General features: G+C 42.6%; 1 protein-coding gene across 1 annotated transcript; it reads right to left on the reverse strand.

Annotated features, from left to right (window-relative positions):
* Window positions 1-543: 543 nt before the first annotated feature.
* On the reverse strand, window positions 544-14,656 carry LOC141471530 (galanin receptor type 1-like). Its single transcript, XM_074158099.1, has 3 exons — window positions 13,949-14,656; window positions 12,289-12,354; window positions 544-861 (listed from the first exon to the last, which is right to left on the reverse strand). The coding sequence occupies exons 1-3, from the start codon at window positions 14,654-14,656 to the stop codon at window positions 544-546; spliced, it is 1,092 nt and encodes a 363-aa protein (XP_074014200.1).
* Between the last annotated feature and the right edge of the window lie 401 nt (window positions 14,657-15,057).

Below are 15,057 nucleotides of genomic sequence, written 5' to 3' on the forward strand. Positions count from 1 at the left end.
CAATAGGTAAATACTGTAGCAAAGCCTTCAAGGAGATTTGGAGACTTTACCATGAGCTAGCGAGCTAAAAGTGTATGTAGCTCCCGTGGTCAAACTTGTTTAAGAAACAGACATGTTCAAAGACTTTTTAGTTTGAGTTTTCCCAAACTGCTTTTCAGTGCTCTCTAAACGTCACATCACTCATTGTTCACATCCTAATGACTCTCTACACACATAATTAACTGCTCTTTTCTTGTCTGTCCATATTCTACCTTCCGTGTAAATCTTATTTTATTTTAGATTTTACGGGCATAACTACAACTGCACACGAGTTCTATCTTATTGGCACTACAAGGACATTCAGATACTTCTGTTGCACATAGCCCTGTGCCTGGCGAGGTACCCTAGGACAAGCTGTGTCAAGTGTCCTACCACTCTGGTAATCTGACAAAGTCCACGTTTTTCCAGGCTGTGCCGCTCCCTGAAATTCCCTTGTATACCTCTTCTCCCCACACAGCACCCCTTCCCCTTCTCTTCCTCCTGGAATGTATTTATGAGCCCCATTTACATGTTGGTGGTCGAGTGCGTGGTAGAGAAGTTCTCCATGCGTATCCTGACCAGTTTCTCAGTGGGAACTGGCCTCAGGAAGAACTTGCAGGTGAAGACTTGCCGGCAGGCCTTGCGGAAGTTTTCCGAGAGGAAAGCGTAGATGATGGGGTTGATGCAAGAGTTCCCATAGGCCAAGCAGTGAGAGATGATGCGGAAGGTGAAGGAGATGTTGTTCAGGGGAAACTGCCCAAACTCTGCCCACATGGTGATGATATGGTGCGGCAGCCAGGAGAGCAGGAACACGGCGACCACGAGAAGCACCGTCTGCGCTGTCTGGAAAAGACAAGATCGCATAGTAAATGGTTGCAGTGATCACTGGGAACCAGGTGCTGTCCTTAAAAATATGTATGATTAGAAGTTGCTGGAACTGAGTGTCACAGACATAGTGGTCTTGTGGGGTCTAGCTTGCCTACTGTGGTTTGACGGGTACTAAAGAAATTATTAATAAACAGGTCCCATCCTTAGCTTTCACCAGCAATAATGGTGCTGCTTTTTTACCCTCTATCAATGCTAAGCAGCTTAGCCTTGTTACCAAGGCAACCTTTCATAGCATCCTTCTGCTTAAATTAGGGGGCTACAAGCACTGAAATACTCTTTTGACTAAGGCACATATACCTAGATTCATTTTTCCTTTTACTGTGAAATAACAAACCGCACATTTAACATAGGGCTGGGTATTAAAAATGGAGTTGCAGTTGCTATGTGGTAACACAAAGCTGTTTCTGAGGTCCGGCTATTTGGGATTTTGCAGATGGAAAACACAGACAATACTAGAGCAATAATATACATAATTCATGACTCGAGAAACATGTTTTGGAAATGGAACTTGTGTCTGTTTTTTCAGTTAGGGAATATCTAGTTAAGGTAGAGGAAACTGAAACAAAACATTATGTTTGGATTTTAATGTGATAACTTTGTTGTAGCTAAAACTAATGTTAATATAGACTGTCACCAGCTGCAGAGTACTGATCCAAAAGTACTGTTTGAGTTTGTTCAGTGGGCTGTGATAACTTGCACAGTTAATGGATTGCTGTTGGTCTAGCTGTGCCCACTTGATGCTTCTGAGTCATATCTGAAGGTTCTGTGGGTCCATAATAGACATGTAAAATGGCCACTACTGGACTATCTAACTCTCTCAATACTCCTAGAAGTCTTTCAAGCAGCTCCTCAAAGTTACTTAATGCAGTATTTGTTGCACAGACAAAGCAAGTGTGCTTAAGCTACACAGCATGGTGGGAAATAGAGACTAGGAGAGTCATAAAAATTTTTGTTTCTCAAATAAATAGCTAAATTTCTCCCCTCTTATCGTTTCTGCCATGCACAGATTGACCAGAATTTGCTTGCTTATTCTTTTGTTGTGTTTATAGGTGATCGTACTCTCATTTATGCTTTCCTGCTTTTCTTTGTCTGTTTTCCCTTGGATTTTTTTTCTTTTCTCTCTTTTTTTTTTTTTCCCCCCAGCTCTGAACAAGCTATTTCCTGCTTTTAGTCTTTCCCCGAACTTCAAAAATAATAGGAAATGTGTTTAAAAACACACTGGGGGAGATGCCTCTTTCTGGAGGATGATGAAGTCTTTAGCTGTTGTCCTTGATAAGCTTTTAATGAAGCTGCCTCAACTTGTTGGGCAACTTGTTAAGGTCAAAATTAAGATTGCCCTGTAATGAGTCAAATGCTTCGAGTATTCCATGGACATTCTAATTTTGGCAGAACTACCTGATATGTTAGATTAATAAACATTCCCAAGATTAAAACATAGCATGGACAGAGCAGTCTAAAGGTAGAGAGCTTGTCACTTTCCTGATTTAGTCATAGTTTGGGTAAGCTACAGAGTATATTGTACTTTTACTGTAGTGAAGGCTTGGCAAAAAAATAGTGACCAGTGGTGCCCTAAGCTTTTGCTTTTAGATAGTGCAGGTACACTGTGTTAGTGCCCAGGAAGGACATGTGGCTTAGCACAATCTACAAGTGTATTGCTGGAGGTACTTACCAGCTTCTGAGGAAGATTATTTTTGTGGCTCTAGATTCTGGGATCCTCTGTTTTCTGAAGACAGAAATCAGTCAAGAGCATCCCTTTGCTCCAAGTCCCTCTCAAAGCCAATGTGCAAAGTGAAAACTCTCAATTTCTTCTCTCATGGTGCCAGGTTCTCTCCTTTGTTCACAAATTCCACTCCCCCTGACGCGTTTGCAAACATCCTTTTGCTGTCTACCCTAGAGTTCTAACAGAAAGGTCCCAAAACACAATATGATCTCCAGAAACATGCTTATGGCTTAGTGATAAACACACAATGTTTTCAAATAGCTGATTCAAAAAATACCATACCTATTCTTAACTAACTTAAATGTTGGGTAGCAGCTTCCTCTGCTTCAGACCAAATGCATCTGTTAATTACTTCTGATGCACTTCTCACTGCCCTTTGGTCTTTTTTATTACACTTGAATACACTTGAATGTAATAATACTCTTCAGTGGTCTGAAAATCACACTGAAAGTGTTCTTTTTCATTGTTCTGTATTTTCTTTCTTGCAATCAGTGATGGCAGTTGTCTGTCATGAAGAAGAGAAGGGATTGAAACAAATAGATTTTCAGTTATTATCAGTTCATTTTGGCGACTTGCATCACACGCTGAGAGCTGTGCTCTTCATTTCTCAGCGGCTTGCTTGCAGCATTCTAACTGCTCATCTGCACATCTCTCATTCTGTGATTATGTCACTAATCTCCTCTCTTGATGCCCTTAATACTTACTCACTTTGTATTCACAAATGCCTATGAGCATTATGATATTCCTATTATCCACTAATTGGTAATGATGCTCTCTATTCCCACTGCCCTCGGTTCTTGTTAGCGAAACAACTTGCAGGATTTTACTTCTGATTAACATTTGTTTGCTGGATGGATGCTAGGATCTCCCATGCTCCTTTGCTCTACTTACTCTTGTTCAAGTGCCAAGGCCGTGAACATTGCATTCATTAAGTCTATATCAAAACCCTTCTATTTGTGTGAATGGAAGGCAAAGAAATAGTTCAGCATATAGGAAAGGGGTTACAGTGCAACTTTTGTGTGTCTCTCCTGACCAATACCCTTGAAGGAATTCTGTATGTTTTACCTTCAAGCTGCTCTATGACCTTCAAAATGCAGTGCTCCACAGAATGTCCCAAATCAGCTCTATTTGTATTTACTTAGATCTTGGAGCAATGAACAGTTAATTTGCATGTAGGTAAATGTAAGGTGGTGAATATATGAGCTGAGGAAGAAAACAATCAGCTTCATAGAGAAAGATATGCTTTGAACTGACCATTACAATTTTGGAACAGGATCTTGGGCTTACGATAGTTTTGTGAACAGCTTCATTCTCAAGTAGTGGCTAGAAGAGCAGAAATTTTAAAAAAGTAATAAAATAAGGCAAATAAAATTTTAGGAATTATTAGGAAAGGAATAGAGAACAAAACAAGAGACACTGCTTTCCCACCAGGTAAGCGTGGTTCACCTTTCTATTGTAGCTAAACAATAGAAAAGTGTAGTACTAATTTGTTAACTTTAAATGGCTCAATTGGTCTATTAATTGTAGCTTTTGGCCTCAAGGTTCCACAGCTTCTACTGCCCTTTCAAGGGAGCTTGCAAAATAGCTGTGAAATTCACATCCCCAGAAACATTCTTAAACTTGAAAAAGCCTTTCAGGTTGTTCAGTTTGCAACTCTTGTTATTTGTTCTTTAAAGATGTACAAGACAAAACTGAGTAAACATTGAGGAACCCTGGTGTGCTCCAGAGGCCAGTGAAACACCACAGGGTCATTTCATGATCAGAGTAGACATTGGTTTGCATTAATTTCCGTCGTTAAATCATCTTATTTACTGCAGATGTACGTTCAGAGTTCCTAGAGCTGGGCTCTTATGAAACGCTTTTCAACACTGTCAGGCAGGGCGTTGTTAACTTTCCTTGGAGTCAAATTATAGACTTGCTGTACTCTGCGTGATGCAGAAAGGAAATAACAGAACTGAAATACACTTTATTTGTGATAGAGGGGTGCACAAAATATCTTAGCATGTGGTCTTGCTGGCTGGCCTCAAGAAATGATTATCTAAAACTGCAAAGGGGAATCCTACAGCATCATATCATCTGAATTTTAAGGTTGGGAAACTTGTACAGCTAGTATGGCATTAAATGGGGAAACGGAGAGTCATGTATTCCTTCTGCAAGCACAGCCTCAGTTCATCATGCAGAATTTCAGCCTAAGCTTGCAAAAATTCCTAAACTTCTTTCTTGATCTAATTCACAAATATTACATGCAAATGGAAAAGCATATTAAATTGAGCATGTCCAACGTTGACATGTAGATAGCAACCATATATAAAAATTTGCAAAGTAGGAATCTGAGATAAAGGTCAAACTCTTTTGATAATGGGATATGAAGTCAGGATGCAATAAATTTTGTGCAAGGGAAATTTTTGCAGAATTTCAAGTGTGCATAAATTGAAAAAACTGCTGTAGTTTGAACATAATCATGCTGTAACTTAAAAGCTTGTAAATCGCAACCCAGGCACAACCCTTTTTTTTAAAATTTTTTTATTTTGCAATGTATGTGCCTGGAAGATTGTACGTCATCTGTAGGATTCTCTTAAAAACAAACTTCTTATTCTTTTCAGCAGGTGTTTGAACATGGACTTGGATGGGGCGGCTGTCAGAGCTCTCTGGCTTTATTCATAAACTGGTCCCGTTCAAACAAAATGTGTTTGCAATGATGTATCTACACATTGCCCACAGGTAGGTTGGCCTTAGAAAACAGGGTTCTCCTGTCTGTCCTTCTAGCCCCTACATACTTTCAAATAATATAAACTTTCAGTACAATATTGTGGCAAATGGGGCAATGATAGACAGCAGAAAGATCATCACTAATGGAAGAGAAGGGAAAGGTCACTTTGCAAACACCACGCAGAGAATGAAATCCACACTGGAGCCCCAGGTAAATCTTATGGCAGTGTTGTCTGGCAGACAACAGCAGGGTCTTCAGATCTTGCTGAAGTAAATTCTGGCATTTGAGACTTATTTAGAGAAGATGCTTTGTTATACCAGTGTGCACTGGGAACTTTTTGACAAGGCTCCCTTGAGGGGAAATTGGGTGGCAGTGCCACTGTTGCAGGTGTATGTGTCAGAGTTCCTCTTAATCCAGCAGACAGCTGAGAAAACCATATAATTGTTTTAACTTTTAACTGGGTTTTTGTTTCCATACTTGGATAACAGACAGCAGAATCACAGAAACTTTACGGTTGGAAGGGACCTTTGAGATCATCAAGTCCAACCATACACAAACAAAAAACCCCAACAAAACAAAACAAAAAAACCCAAACAATCAAAAAAAACCCAAAACACCAAAAAACCCGAAAAACCAACCAAACAAAAAAAAACAAAAAAACAAAACCCCAAAACCCCACCACACACCAACACAACACCAAACACAAAACAAAAACACCCAGCCCAACACTCTCGGGCACTAGAGCATGCCCTGAAGTGCCACGTCTACACGTTCCTTAAATACCTCCAGGGATGATGACTCCACCACCTCCCTGGGCAGGCTGTTCCAGTGCCTGACCACCCTCTCAGGAAAGTCATTCTTCCTAATATCTAATCTAAACCTCCCCTGCCCCAACTTCAGACCATTTCCTCTGGTCCTGTCATTATTCCCTTGGGAGAAGAGCCCAACACCCACCTCTCTACACCCTCCTTTCAGGGAGTTGTAGAGGGCAATGAGGTCTCCCCTCAGCCTCCTCTGCTCCAAACGAAACATGCCCAGTTCCCTCAGCCTCTCCTCCTATGACTTGTTCTCCAGACCCCTCCCCAGCTTGGTGGCTCTCCTCTGGACACGGTCCAGCAGCTCCATGTCCTTCCTGTAGTGAGGGGCCCAGAACTGAACACAGCACTCGAGGTGAGGCCTCACCAGTGCCCAGTCCAGAGGCACCATCACTGCCCTCCTCCTGCTGGCCACGCTGTTCCTGACACAGGCCAGGATGCCGTTGGCCTTCTTGGCCACCTGGGCACACAGCTGGCTCATGTTCAGCCGGCTGTCCACCAACACCCCCAGGTCCTTTTCTGCTGGGCAGCTTTCCAGCCACTCTTCCCCAAGCCTGTAGCGTTGCCTGGGGTTGTTGTGACCGAAATGCAGGACCCAGCACTTGGCCTTATTAAACTTCATCCCATTGGCCTTGGCCCATTGATCCAACCTGTCCAGGTCCCTCTGTAGAGCCTTCCGACCCTCAAGCAGATCAACACTCCCACCTAGCTTGGTGTCATCTGCAAACGTACTGAGGGTGCACTCAATCCCCTCATCCAGATCATCAATAAAGATATTAAACAAGACTGGCCCCAAAACTGAGCCCTGAGGGACATCACTGGTGACCGGCCGCCAACTGGATTTCACCCCATTGATCACAACTCCCTGGGCACGGCCATCCAGGCAGTTTTTTACCCAGTGAAGAGTACACTTGTCTATGCCATGATTCACCAGCTTCTCCAGGAGAACGCTGTGGGGGATGGTGTCAAAGGCCTTACCAAAGTCTAGGTAGACAACATCCACAGCCTTCCCCGCATCTAGAAGGTGGGTCATATGGTCATAGAAAGAGATCATGTTGGTTAAGCAGGACCTCCCTTTCATAAACCCATGCTGGCTGGCCCTGATCCCTCGGCTGCCCTGCACTTGCCATGAGAGCTCACTCAAGATGATCCTCTCCATGATCTTTCCCGGTACCGAGGTCAGGCTGACAGGCCTGTAGTTCCCCAGATCCTCCTTCCGGCCCTTCTTGTGGATGGGCATCACGTTGGCCACCCTCCAGTCATCTGGTACCTCTCCTGTTGACCAGGATTGTTGGATCAGCAGGGGAGGTACCAGATGACTGGAGGGTGGCCAACGTGACAGGCACACTTGACTGCATGTGCAGCTCTGCACGGTGCCGGGGCAGCTGGTGCTGCTCTGCGGGGTGCAGCCAGCGCACACCAGGTAAGCCTGTGCCGATGGCTGAGCACAGCGCTGTGGGGGCAGGCACTGGAAAATCATGCTGTGTCAGAAAAAGGCAGAAAGAAGTGGTAGAGAAAACAAGCAAGAGAGTTCTTAGAATAACAAATTTCTAGTACTATAGTTCATTAAGCTTTGTTTCTGCAGGTCTGATTTTATTCTAAAAAAATTCTTTTTTTCTTTTAAAGGTATTGATACACATTACTGTTACAATATGATTTTTAAAGGGAGAGGTTGAGCTACATTACCGCCTATCTGGACTCCAGCAATGCACTTCACATACACAGATTCAGCTAAATCCAGTATGATTTTGCTTTGCTACAACAATGCAACTAGGGAAGTCAGGCATGTACTCGCACACCACTGGGACTGTTCATTTGGCCATGCTATCATCATCTCTTTAGAAGTTGCCCTAGGTCTGCATCTAGCAGTCTCTCTCACTTGTTCTGTAGATCACAGAATCACAGAATCACATGGGGTTGGAAGGGACCTCTGGAGATCATCTAGTCCAACCCCCTGCCAAAACAGGTCCTCCTAGAGCAGGTTGCACAGGAACGTGTCCAGGCGGGTTTATCCAGATTGACATGTTTCAAAGTTCACGGGATGTACTAATAATAGATAAAATACCTGCTCCTCTATGAGCTTTCAGGTGGCTTGAATTTGGGTTTGTTCCTGTAATGCTTCCTTACTGCATGCATTCCTGTGTTCGGTGTCTCAAACTATGTGAATTAGAATGATGACTCTGCTGCCTGTAATCAGTGTTTGCAGGAGGTAGGGTTGGAGGGGATGGTATTATGCTAAGACTCCAACAAGATCAATGAAAGCTATAGATCCAGAAATAAATCATGACATCTTTCAAAATCTTACCTGATATTACTGGTGTTTTTAGAAGCAGCCAATAATGGAGAATAATTGCAATGTGTTTTCAGCCAGTATGTGGAATGCTCTTTATGAGAAATCCCTTCCCTAAGCTTTATGGTATTGCTTTGTTTCTTAAATATGTTTTGTCTTGGAAGTGTTCCATCTTGAGGAGGCTGTATCGCACAAAGCAAAAGAGATATTATAGTTTCTGGAATTCTGAACAGCAAAACAAACTGTTTGCAGTGGTAACGCCGGCGATCATTTCACTGCACTGGAAAATCATGTTCAACAAGGACTCTGAGTCCGCAATTTGATTCCCTTGAGACCTTTACTCACATAATGTAGCCCAGATGAATGTAGTGAGATCTGAACAAATAGCTGTTTGCAAAATTTACTACTTATCTTTTTAAAAAAATAAACAAAACAACCCCAAACAAAACAAACCAGCCAAAAAAACCCCAGGAAAAAACCCAAACAGAGCAAACCCAAACCCCCTTTCCTTAGGAGGAGGATAATAGCTCAAGTGTCCTGCTTTCTTGAAATTACAGGAATGAAATAGGAACTGAGGGGTCATAGTTCCAGATTGTAGTCTTTTGTACCAGTGTGACACTTTGTTTTCCATATCAGTGTGGTCAAGATACATTCTGTGCATAACAGATGTGAATCTGATAATCTTATCACCTCGTATTGGAGGACTTTGCTGTCATGTTACACTGTCTTTTGATAGATCAAGGCAATTAGGGTTTAGCCACTGAAGTCACACACGTATTTCAGAAGAAGCTAGATGCTAAATTAACCTTTCAAATGGGGAGCAAGATTGATTTGTCAAGCATCTCTGAGCAAAATAAGCAAAAGCTGTTCACTTAATCTCTGATGAAGGTTATGAATTAAAACCAAACAAAATTGCTTGTCACTAATAGACCAATTAAGTACATATGAAGGAAGGTAATTTAACAGAACTGACATGCATAACGAATTTCCTATTAGGCTCTGGTGTGAAGTGTTCTTAAGAAGATCTGCTTGAAATGGTTGATACTCAATGTGTTTCAAGTATACTTTGAAAGCACATGAAGGCATTGAGTGTGTCTGCAACCTACTCAAGAAAGACTCTTTATAAAGTGTTAAGAGAAGTGGTTGAAATAAAAAAAAAATACTTGAAATAGGTACACTAAAGATGCAGCAGAAAGGCTAGATGAGCAATTTCTACACAGAAAGTGCTGGAAGAAGACAAGTCGTGGAAGATGTGTGTGTGTATAGAGGAATGTATTTGATTTTTTTTTTTTTTTTTCATTCATCTGAAAGGATCACATTTAATTAGGCCTAACTGTGCCAAGTGGAACAAGAATTGCTACTGGGCTTTCCAGAGTTATGGCCAGGGGAATACTTAAGATGAGGGAGGAAGAATGTTGTACCATTAACTTGTTTGAACAGGTGAAGTCAAAGGTATTTTTTTTAGTTGTTAAGCATACAAGACTCTGACTGTGCTTTCTGCTTGTAGTTTGCATTAGCTGCCCAGAAATGATACTCCTGGTTTTCAAATTTTAATTCACAGTATATCTGTGGCAGCATCAGCATTCAGCAGAAAGTCAGTCGGCAAAATTAGACATGGTGTTTGTCAATGTAGTCTGGTTCATCTAGGTCTGGTGGTGTTCCTGCAGCAGGCAATACATAGCAGCTAATTTTTTCATAATTTATTGCCTTAGAAATGGTGATTAAAGGAATATTTATCAGAATCTACTAGAAAGCTGAACTAATGACATTAATCTCAATAAGGTTCAGGAACAAGCAGATGAAAAAAAGTGGTATTTGTGAGGCTTTATGCTTACTTTGTGAACTCAGCAACTGAACACAGAAAACATGATCAGAATCACTCTAAGGAGAAAGGGAAAGTACCTCCCATCAAAGAAATATTGTGTGGTGTATTATAACTTCTACAGTCACCTTGTATATTGTGAGATAATACTGCAAATACCAGTTGAGTTCTACCCTTACAGGCTGTGTAGGTGCAAGACCAGTTATGGATTGATACTCTTAAGTGTATTGCCAACAAAACTGAGTGTATGTTAGTGAATGTAATGAAGAAGTAGAAAATAAATATAATTTATAGATAAACTTGGTTACGATTCAGGGCACAAAGGATTGGCAAAATCCCTGTAACAACTCAAAATCAATTAGAAGCAGCACAGACCAGACCATTAAAACTGTAGCACAATATTGCAGAGGATACACCCGGAACATAATATTACTTTTGTATTAAAAAACTCAAGTTTTGTTTCAGATGCTACCGTACCTGCTGAATTGCACAGCTAAGCTTCTAGAGTACCTCTGCATTTTCCTGAATAGGCTGATCGTGAAGACATCTATGCTGATGAGAACTGCACATTTTTCTGTGATACCTTAGCTGCACACAAAACACTAACTTACTAAGATTGGTTTCTTTTGAGATAAGGAACAGATGGCTATGTTATGTTTAGGGATATACCTTTTTGTCTCCATTAGAGTAAGTCTCTTTGGCAAAAGAGCGATAGCAGTACCAGTCCAAGCTATTATGAGTTACAGCTGCAGCAGGCTGAAACTCTAGTATCTTGAATTCCTCATCTTGCGAGTGAGCTAGGTTTACAGGGTGGTTCTGTAATGCTGGTGAGTAAATTACTGGATGCAACTTGCCATGCCCAGAAATGGTCCTGTGTTTCAAAACATCATGTAGCTTGTTGCAGCTGTGATGCCAGCGTCTGTCTTGTTCTGCTGGAGTCATGTAAAATCTTTGATTTCTGTGTCTTGCACCCTTTTCAATCAAATGGCCGTGTTTGCTGTAATGACCCTCATTTTTTTTTGTCATAGGCAGCAACATAGCAACATCTCGTAGGGCTGCTCTGATGTGGCAGGTAGCCACTGGAACTGGCCACTGCATTGGCTTGAGAGCAAATCAAAGCACTCCCTTGTCATCTCCGCTGGCTGTCACATCTGCTCAGAGGCGCACACACTGCTCATTTGGGTTGTACAGTTGCTGTGCCACTGGCACAGGCTGTGACCTGACTGTCCTGTCAACAGCTAATGATAGTACTCCATTGCTTGCTGGGTTTGACTAGCCAGATAGCCTACGGTTTGATTTATCACTGCTCACTCAACAATTATAACATTTCTGACTGAAACAGCATTTTCGCCTTTCACATCAGGTAAATCTGATGTTGCATCACTGAAGTCAGTGAGGTTTGCTACCTGAAAACTTCTATTAATTACAGCTTATTCACTCTAAGATTCTTAGACAGAAGAAAATAAATTCTGTCCTTGACGTTTTTCTCTGTGAATACTTGCTATTTGTTTATTTCATACAGCTTGAGCCAAGGATAACCCTGTTCTTTGGTTTGCCAAGGGATCAAACTAGGATCTGAATCCACCACCTACTTAGATGCAAACCTTAAGAAAGATCTTAATGCAAACTGCAGCAAATCCAAAGTACTTCAGTTTCAGGGTTCTTCCTGTATTTTCATTTTAGCTTGCTGAGGTATACCCAGAACACCTCGATATTTTTATAGTCCGAGTATCTTACTGGGTGCCAACGTAAAAAGATGGTATTTGTGGGACTCTATTATAGCACAATAAATCAAAAGGCAGTCCAGCAGGCCTGCATATAGACACCAATATAGCATTTCAATAATAATATCACTGTGTCTCGTGTCTATAAAGATGTAACAAACTGTCAACATGAATTCTGAACCTGAGCTGCAAGACTCGTACAGGAACGACACTTCAGTTTGAAAAGGCTGTTGGTTATTTTAGAAACCTGAGATAACTATTACATTATAGTCAGTGTACAGATTAAACCAAAGATATTTACCTTCTTCTTTGATCTCTCAGACTTCTTGGAAATGTTCTTTACTTTCGTATGGAGATGGTATAAAACCTTGGGGGGGGGGAGGGGGGAAAGAAGCAATATATTGAATGGGAAATTGAATTGTGTATATTAGTATTCGAGCTTCTCATACAAGCAACAAAAATGAAAATAATTGTTTTAGCATGACTTCAACCAAAGTTTAATTTGACGCTTTGAGACTTCCGATTCCAAGTCCTCCACAGTTCTCCCTCCTCAAGAAACAAGGTTTGGAAAAAGCATTAAAACTGCTGTGCTTCCAGAAGATGCAGTTCAGCATGTATCAAGAGCTCAGCTGGCACTATGCTGAAATCCACAGGAGTCTTTCCATGGATTTTGAATTGCAGTTTGTGCCTCGGATTATCTGCGTTTATTCTCTAGGCTGATTATATACAAAAGCAGAGAGCAGGCTGCCAGTTCTGTACCCTGGTGTGACTGTGCTGCCGCTCCTGAACGCGGCACTAACAAACGGGGCGGTCGGAGTGGGTTCCCCTTTCAGAGGGAGAGTCATAAGGAATGTTAGAGCACTGTAGGGAAATTCTCAGTTAACAACATCTAGATCAAGCTTTTGAAACCTGGTTACAGCATGGCAGTAACCTGGCAATGTTTATACTTTCGCCTTTGGAGCCGACAGACTAAATTATCTGAAGTGGTTAATGAACAAAAAATGTGCCTCTGTTAAATGCAGCTCAGCTTCCAGTTGCTGCTGTCTCACGTAGGGCAGTGAGGGCACAGACAGCTGCAGCTACAGTGACAGGAGTTAATAGCTCTAGTGGCTTTTTCCTCTTGTGACAAGCAAGGCCAAAAGTTTAGAGATTTTTAGCTTGCATCTAAGTGCGTTGTCCTGTCCTTAGCACTGTTGATAGCAGAACAGATTAGTACTGAAACTAATGTATTTTTGATTAAACAAACATGAACTTAAACTCCAGGAAAACATTTTTTTCCAAGCAGGTAGACCTGCAACTGACTAGTGTCAAGAAAGTCCAGTCCCTGCATGATAGGGTATTAATTCAAAATTCACAGAAAACTTATTCTGCGTGCTAGCACAGCTCATAGGCTTACTATCAGTCTTAAACTTGCTAAAGATCAGTAAGGGGAAACCAAAAATTTAAGTGATAGCAATCCACAAGAAGAAAAGAAGTGATTTCTTGCTGAATAAAACTCCGATCCTAAGATCTCCTATTGCAAGTCTTTGCAAGACACAGTGTCGGAGCTTTGTGTCAAGAAAGGAAAGAAAAAAAATCGGGGTGATGTCTCTAATACCATTTCTGTACACTCTGCATAGTTTCTCCCTCCATTGGCTTTTCCTCTTGCCAGAAACACTTATTATAAAGAGAAAAGAACCTGAAAAATAGGAAAACCAGCAAGAATCTTTAGGGGATTTGGGTGCCAGGCTGGGTGTCAACAGTTGTAATCCCTTTCGTGAGCTGATATAACTTCATTCTCTGTTTTCCTTCCCTCCCTCTGCTTCAGAGAAGTATTCTATACCAGGAGAGAATACGGAAGGATTGGCTCTATTATTTGTTCCCTGGGTAGCTTGAGTGTACATACCCAAGCCACCAAGAGTCTGGGCATGATCTTTTCCTCCATTTAAACATTACTTGCCCATTTAAACCCTTTCACCCACCTTGGCATAGCAGCAGGTGATGAGCACCAAGGGCAGGAGGTATCCCACCAGCAGGATGGTAATCTTGTACATCTGCTTGGCTGTTGAACCGTCTGCCCAGTGCTCCCAGCAGAAGGAGCTGTTGGGTGCTTGCTGATGGCCACTCATGAGGGCCTGGTGCTGGGCGACAGGGATGGCAATGAGTAGAGACAGCAGCCAAATGACACCCACGCCGAGGGCAGCGTTGCGCTTGCTGCGGATGCAGGGTGAACGCTTGGCATGGACCACAGCAATGTATCTGTCCACAGACATAGCCACCAGAGTAAAGATGCTGACCAGCATTGTTGCCATAGCCAAGTAGTGAACCCACTTGCAAAAGAAGGCACCGAAGATCCACTCTGGCAGGGAATAGATAGTGGCCTGGAAGGGGACGCAGAAGAGCAGAAAGGAGAAGTCTGCAATGCTCAAGTTGAGGATGAAGATGTTGGTAGCGCTGCGTGATGGGCGCCCTCCAGGCCGGAGGCGCCCCAAAACAACCAACACCAATGTGTTTCCCACCATTCCCAGGAGAAAAATCAACCCAAAAAGCACTGGTACAATCACCACCTCTGGGCCACCCCTGGTTGCTCCTGACCAGCACGTTGGGGCCTGTGTTTGGTTAGTCTCAAGGCGGCACTTGCTGGTATTGTCTCCGAGGGAAAGCACAGAGTTGTCTTCCTGCTCCTTCATGGAGCCAGGCTGCTGGAAGGCCAGGAGCCGCCGCTGTAGCCCTGGCTGCTATTGGGCAGGTCTGTGTTTGTTAGCGGGGGCCAGAGGCTGAATGCCTGGGTTTTCCGATGCTGTGTCTTTCCTTTGGGGAGCAATTGTCTCCAGATGTTTTTTCCAAGCTCTGTCTGTCTCTGGTGCTGATTCTTCTATGAACTGGCAAAAAAGGAGGTTGAGGAATTTTCTTATCCGGGAGGTAACTGCAGGTTTGGCAGTTGCTACGGGAGAAGCTCTTGTGGCAGAGGAAGCGTCCGTGCCAGCAGGGCTGAGGATGAAGCTGCCCAGGGAGCTTGGAGCAGAGGCAAAGCGGCTGCAGCTCGGCTTCCTCACGCCCCTCCTCTTCTGCTTCCCTCCCACACCAGCCC

This window comes from Numenius arquata, chromosome 13 (genome assembly GCF_964106895.1).
Source record: "Numenius arquata chromosome 13, bNumArq3.hap1.1, whole genome shotgun sequence".
Taxonomy (NCBI): domain Eukaryota; kingdom Metazoa; phylum Chordata; class Aves; order Charadriiformes; family Scolopacidae; genus Numenius; species Numenius arquata.

Bases quoted from the DNA above. Each gene is read 5' to 3' on its own strand.
- LOC141471530 (XM_074158099.1), bottom strand. From the start codon at position 14,656: ATGAAGGAGCAGGAAGACAACTCTGTGCTTTCCCTCGGAGACAATACC. The intron at 12,355-13,948 runs GTGGGTGAAAGG...CCCCCCCCCAAG, and splicing joins TCACCTGCTGCTATGCCAAG to GTTTTATACCATCTCCATAC. The intron at 862-12,288 runs GTAAATATCTTT...TGTCTTTTCCAG, and splicing joins CTGAGAGATCAAAGAAGAAG to ACAGCGCAGACGGTGCTTCT.